General features: G+C 42.7%; 1 protein-coding gene across 1 annotated transcript in view; it reads right to left on the bottom strand.

Moving 5' to 3' along the window:
• The window catches only part of magi2a (membrane associated guanylate kinase, WW and PDZ domain containing 2a), a 104,046-nt gene that overhangs the window by 18,919 nt on the left and 77,627 nt on the right, over positions 1–7,500 (bottom strand). The window contains 1 exon segment of the mRNA XM_046873366.1: positions 6,375–6,923. Within this exon segment, the coding sequence (XP_046729322.1) occupies positions 6,375–6,923 (549 nt within the window).

The following is a 7,500-nucleotide window of genomic DNA, read 5'->3' as shown; positions in this document are numbered from 1 at the left end:
TACAAAATAATCTGTATTCCTAAAACAACCTGGAGCTGTGCGACACTTCTCCCCACACACACACACACACACACACACACACACACACACACACACACACACACACACACACACACACACACACAGACAGACACACACACACACACACACACAGACACACAGACACACACACACACACACACACACACACACACAGACACATAGACACATAGACACACAGACACACAGACACAGACACACACACACACACACACACACACACACACACACACACACACACACACAATCCTTGATTGGTCTGGGACTGCTACTGTAGCGACTCAAGTTAGATCCTGGAGGAGATGAAGAATTAATGCTGGAACCTGGTGGAGATCAAGAAGCAAAGCTTATAGAACTAGAGCTTGAACAGACTAAAGGTAGAACATAGAGGAGATAAAGAACTAAAGAGCCTGAACCTGGAGAGGATAAAGAACCTAGAAGTGATAAAGGACTAAATGTGGGTCCTGGAGAAGATAAAAAAATAGAACTTGAATGTGTAGAGATAAAAAACTAAAGTTAGAACCTGAGGCAGATAGATGAACTTTGAGAAGATAAAATACTAAATGTAGAATCTGAACCTACAAACAGTTTATGTACTGTGTGTACTGATCTTCTCACTCGCAGTGTTGTTCTGAAGAATACGTGCATTTCTAGTAATTTCCTGACAATCTGAAAGCCGCCACCAGATGGCGCTGTATTAAGAAAGCCTTGATTTCAAAATGCAGTGAGAGAATGTCTGGTTCTGAGAGAGAGAGAGAGAGAGAGAGAGAGAGAGAGAGAGAGAGAGAGAGAGGGGGGGGGGGGAGAGGTGGAGAGAGAGAGAGAGAGAGAGAGAGAGAGAGAGAGAGAGAGAGAGAGAGGTGGAGAGAGAGAGAGAGAGAGAGAGAGAGAGAGAGAGAGAGTCTGGCTTCAGAATGCTGACTCAGGTCCAGATCATTGCACCAGTGCCAGTAAAACCAAAACTCCATCTGTGAACAATTAAAGACCTGCTGACGGCGAATGAGAAGATCTCAACACCACAGTCTGTTGAATTTACAGAACCTCAGGCAGGAACAGCAAAAAAATGAGGGAAATGGGATCTACTGTAAATTCCAAAAAGACATGAATGAAAGATGAGAAAATGAAAAAAGAGAACAGTAGAAGTGAGGGAGATGGACAAGGAATCCAGAGTTTGGTTCATAACTCAGTACCTCTAAACATTGGGCACCAAGCAGAACCTGGACCAGAGAACTACACCAAGGATCTGGACTTGATTAAGAAATAAAGATGTAAGCTGGAACCTGATACTAGAGCGAGAACCTGAACCTGGTAGAGATCTACAGTAGAACATGTACCTGGTTGAGGTCTACAACCAGAATCTGAAAAAAACTCAACCATACAGCTAGAACCTGGACCTGATAAAAACCTTGAGATACTTGGTGCTAATAGAAAACCAGAACTTGGGTGCATCAGAAAGCAGCTAAAACCTCCACTTCACAAATAACGCTAGAACCTGAAGCTGGAACTGTACGCTGGGCATTCTCAGTTCCAGACTGACATAATCAGTGTGTGTGTGTGTGTGTGTGTGTGTGTGTGTGTGTGTGTGTGTGTGTGTGTGTGTGTGTGTGTGTTTTGACCTTTCTCTCATATGCTAATCACACCATCACACACCAACAGACGGTTTACACGCGACTAGCATAGGGCAGTCTGTTAGCATGTCCAGGCTTAGCACACTGACAGATGCTATGCTAACACTTCAGTCTCACAACACACACACACACACACACACACACACACACACACACACACAAAAGTTGAATAAGCACAGAGGCCACGCCTCCTACAATTAAAGTGACAGGGCAAAATCAGAAGCCACGCCTCCTTTAATTAAAGTGACAGAACACACTTGTAAGCCACACCCCCTTTAATTAAAGTGACAGAACACACACAAAGACCACGCTCCCTTCAATTAATGTGACAGGCATACACTCATAAGCCATGCCTCCTTCAATTAAAGTGACAGAACACACACAGAGGAAATGCCCCCTTCAAGGAATGTGACAGGACACAATCAAAAGCCACTCCTCCTTCAATTAAAGTGACAGAACACACACATAGGCCACGCCTCTTTTAAATAAAGTGACAAAACACACAAAGGACACACCTCCTTTAATTAAAATGATGGAACACACACAGAGGCCACACCCCTATAATTAAAGTGACAGAACACACACAGAGGCCACACCTCCTTTAATTAAAGTGACAGAACACACACAAAGGCCACACCTCCTTCAAGAAATGTGACAGGACACAATCAGAAACCACGCCTCATTCAATTAAAGTTACAGAACACACAAATAGGCCACGCCTCCTTTAAATACAGTGACAAAACACACACAAAGGACACACCTCCTTTAATTAAAATGATGGAACACACACACAGGGGCCACACCCCTATAATTAAAGTGGAAGAACACACACAGAGGCCACACCTCCTTCAAGTAAAGTGATAGGGTGCACACTCATAAGCCACACCCCCTTCATTAGGACTGATGGGTGCAGAGGCCACGCCTCCTTGATTATACTTACAAATGGGCAGATCCCGTGTCCTTCACTGCATTCGCTCATTTCTGTTGTCTATAATCAAATATCCATGAAAAGGCCACGATTCTCACGTGTTTTGTCTCGATTTTATGTAAGACGTCACCTCTCTTTCTCCAGTGTTTTCACTCAATTAACATCGTCGCTCATCAAATTTCAACATTCCAGCACATGACAGGACTGTATCCTGTGTGCGCTGTAGGTGTTGACTAATCGCTGACATTCCTGCTGTGATTCCTTCACAAACTATAACAAATCTCAGGGGATTAAACTGAACACAGAGCTTTTTCGTGATTCAGGAGAACATGCACTTCCTGTGACAGCTTTGGAAATTCAGATTATCATCAACTCTGCTTCTATGATTATCAGACTCTGCTTCTGGAACAAAATATGAAATCATGACGTATTTCTCACATCCAGCTCCCTTCTTATCTCAAGCTTCCTCACTCAGAGAGGCTTAAACAGAGACCATGTGCCTACGAACTGATCCCTATGCAATCAGCGCCTTTACACAAGAGAAAAAAATCCAAGGCCTGGGACTAGGAAGATATTCCCCAAAATATAAATAAATAAAAACTGAAAGTGTCAGAGATCTAAAGCCCGGACTAAACCAAGTGTTCCATCTCGAAAGACTGAGACTGACCAGTTCTCAGAGCGTCGACTTAGCCATGAGTAACAACCCTACAGCCTGACATGAACATGTACGAGATGGTATCAAAACGTTTCGAGACTCGCTCTGTTTACAAGAAAATACTTTATTTATCTACACACTGTCCTGGAAGTCATCTTTCCGAAGCGTGTCAAGGACGTTCTGCGATGTGCGCCGGATCTCTACAACGGTGTCAAAACGTTGACCTTTGAGCTCGCCTCAAGTTTCCGCCTCTTTCAAACGCCGCGGAAAAGACGCCGATGCAAAAAGCGAGTTGCAAATTTGCGAAAGCGAGTGAAAATATAGACTGGGAGATGCTTCGAAAAGGAATACGCCAAAATATTGGACCGCTTCAAAGAATAGTATCCTGCTGATGACTTTGCCTTACAAAACTACTAATAATATAAAAATTGCTAAATTAATGTACAATGCCATCCGCCATCTTCATAACTGAGGCCGATGCGATTCGCATGTCGATACACAGTCAACGATACTGTACCGGCGGTGTGCAAGTGGAGGGCGGAGCCAGACGGAACGAGCGGTAAGAAACACCTGCAGATTCAACGCAATGTGAGTCAACGCAATACGATGTAAAAGTAAAAATCTGATGCTCTGACATTCGAAATGGTACAAATAGTTCACTTTTATTGATTTGGTTCAGACAGACAGCAAATCATCAATTTACTTAAGTGCCTTCTGACTTTTGTCTGCAGGAAGTTACAGCTCTACCTCTGCCATGTTAATCTGTACTCTATGTGACTCTCAGGACACGTCTCGGTCTCCGTAGTGTTGCGATGCGCAATTTCACGTAGCATCAGCGGTGCCGAGAGAACGAGCTCGAGAAACGGTTTAGCGACAAATTATTGGTCACTTTCTAAATAATAAAAGTACAACAGCAACTTGAAAAATACATTTCAATACATTTTATTTGTTAAAAACAAATAAATTGTTCAACAAATCCGTTAAAAAAACATACTTTTTTAAATCGTTGCATCACCGCTAAGTTGTATGCCGATGCACTGATGCGAATCTCCGAATCTTTCCATCCCTTTTAACGCTGTCTGAGATCCTCCAGCACTGCTCGACTGGTACCACCTTCTCTCAGAATGAGAGGTAAGTACACTTCAAGGCTCTTCTCTGTTCTGGCACCGAGGTGAAATGAACTTCCCCTAGATGTCCATACAGCAGAGTCCCTGACTATCTTCAGCGACGACTGAAAATCTTCCTCTTCCTGAAATACCTAAATTAGCACTTTCCAAGTTTGTAGAATTCGAGTTATATTTATATTGAGTTTGTAATCTTGCGTACCAGTGTAGTTTTATTCATTACTAGAGATTTAAAGCACTTTTGTACGTCGCTCTGGGTAAGGGCGTCTGCTAAATGCAGCAAATGTAAATGTAAATGTAAATGTAACAGTCCATGATCCGATGCTTAACACTGCGTTTTTAAATGTATTCACTTTGGACACACAAGGTTTTTAAAAAGCGACGTTTTTAAATAAAAATGCAGTCTCGGTGTGGATAGCCAAAAGGCCAAAATGGAGAAAAAAATATATACTTTTCCAAGTATTTTTTTACTTTTTCTAAAATGAAAGTTACACGGACCGTTTTTTGAATTTATTTGTTTTCTGAATTCTTTTTTTATGTTTTTGCATTGGTTAATTTGTTTTTCTGATTTGTTCATTTCTTTTCCACTTCTCGGCCACTGTACTAAATGTCTGGGACTTGCCAGAAATTCGAACTTTAAAATCTTGAAATAATTAAGAGTTAAACCTGTAAGGAATGGAACCTACTGAGATCTAAAACTGTTGAAACTGGGAACAGTGAACGTAATCAACATTTACATTGATCTCTTTTAGCAGACACCTGAAACCAGAGCAATTATCATTTACACAACTAAGCAGTTAGGGGTGAAGAGTCCTGCTCATAAGAATGGCAGTGGCAGCTTGATAGGTGGGATTTGAACTCATGACCTTCCAATGAAAAGGCTAACCAAAAGTCTTAACCAATGAGCTCCCACTACCCCAATATATGAGACCTTGAATATTGGACCCAACCATAAAAAAAGACAGCGCTCTAACACATGGATCTAAAAACACTTTGAGCCTTCAGGACTGGGACTAATCAAGTAGAAAAGCCATAAAGAGGCACCCAACCAAGACCAACAAAGAAATAAAGCCTTTACTGATGGATATAACCAAGAATTAGAACCAGGACTACCGAGAAGAACTAAAAAGAACCTTGGGATTAGCATCCTAAACAGTTACAATAATAAAGAATTAAAGCTGCTAAAACAGGAACTGAGAACAAGTCCGATCCATAAATAATAGAACTAACCAAGACTTATTACAGCTCTGCTTCCATTTAAGCTTTTAAAGCACTTTCTTAATGACTGCTAAAGTAATTCAGAAAACGTCACTGACAAATGAATTTTATCTACAATGTGCATTGGACAGATAGCAGCTTGTAACTGCGTCGTATCTCATTATAACGCGAGTCTCCCCTGCAGTGAAAAAACCCCCTGTGGAGGAAATAAAGCCAGAGGATATTAATACCCCATCAGAATGACTGCGTCAGGATCTATTTTTACAGGCTTTGTAAATGCGCTAATCACGGAGCGGTGACGTTTGGGGAATGCTAAAGAGTGGCCTTGACTGAAACACGACCTGAGACTTTCAGAGGGTATGATTCAGCAAATTGTTAGGGGCAACCAGGAGCAAGCAGAAAGTCTGTCTAAATCTTGAAGAATTTATTGCGTCACATTGAGCGCGAATGCACTTCCAGTGTACTCAGGATGGGGATCGAAAGACAAACAGCAAACTGACCTTCAAAATAAAAGGGTAAAGAAGCTTTATACTTGTCACATGGACTTTACTGTATAGTAAAATACTTTCTTCGCATTTTCCAGCAATGTTAAAAAGCTGGGGGTAAAGCCAGCCATGAAGAGGGTTAAGGGCCTTATTAAGGGCCCCAAGAATAGCAGCTTGGCGATACTGGGGCTTGAACCCCTGACCTTCCCAGAGCCTTAACCACTACACTAGCACTTCCCACAAACAAAACAACACAGTGGAAGCCAAGCTTTCTTGATTTCAACATTTCTCTCTTACCTCTCTCTCTCTGTACTAGCAGGGTGGCCTCGGCCCCAACGGCACACTCCTTGAGCATCTCCACCACTCGTGTGTGAGAAAGGGTGAGGGCCGGCCGCTGGTTGATCTCCACGATCAGGTCTCCTTCGCACAGACTTGGGCATCGCTGAGGCTCTAGAACCTGCTTTACCCTCTGACCTCCGTCACTGTCTGCGACGGTGAAGCCAAATCCATCTGGCCCCTTCACGATGCTAACGCCAATCAACTCGGTCCCCGAGGAAGCCAGCGAGACGCCGTCATCCAAGAAGTGTGCGGTGCGGCTCAAGTACTCCATATATGTGTCATACGTGGTGCAGTTGCGCCCGTTAAGCAGCAGGGGGCGATCTCCTATAAGGCCCAAAGGCGAGATCATGGTGTTTCCTGAATCCTCCGCATCGTAGGGTAAAGGGTATCCACGGCAAAGTGCCAGAGTCACGCTTTGCCCGATGGGCACAGACTGGAATAGCTTCACCACGTCGGCGTGAGTCGTTCCGAGAACACACACCTCGTTTATGTAAACGATCACATCGCCTAAAAACATAAAAAAGACAATCAGTGAAGGAGGCGTGGTCATTCAATCTGCCAATCCCAGTGAAAAAAGGTGTGGCATCTGTATCTTTTAGTCTTAGTGAAGGGGCATAGCCTTTGTACACCCAAACACTCCACTGTGCATTGAACAAACACCCATTGGAGTGCTGTTGCGTTAAGTTTAATGGAGTCTCATCACGAATGTCATCAATCAAACAATTTGCTCATTATCATATTAAGCCACACCCACCAGGACAGTTTGACTGACCTGATTGATTTAGTGTTGTTTCAGGTTTGTTGAACATTTAACACTAATATTATTGTATGATATTTGTCAATCAGGTTTCTGATTAGCATATTAGGCCACGCCCAAAGAAACACCTCCTAGATTCAGTGATTCAGCTTCTGTTTGAGTGTTTCATCACAGACTTTTTCCGATATCTTTAATGGACACTCACGTGGAAGAGCATCACAAGCATCAGGAATATTTCAGCGTGTTTTCTGAAATAATAAATAATTATAATTAAACAGATCAAATGTGATTTATGGTGACGGCCTTAAAGCAACAGCTGAGAAAACT

The sequence above is a fragment of the Silurus meridionalis genome, chromosome 18, assembly GCF_014805685.1.
Source record: "Silurus meridionalis isolate SWU-2019-XX chromosome 18, ASM1480568v1, whole genome shotgun sequence".
NCBI lineage: Eukaryota > Metazoa > Chordata > Actinopteri > Siluriformes > Siluridae > Silurus > Silurus meridionalis.
Note: the sequence above shows the minus strand (reverse complement) of the source record. Positions and strands in the feature narration are given on the sequence as shown.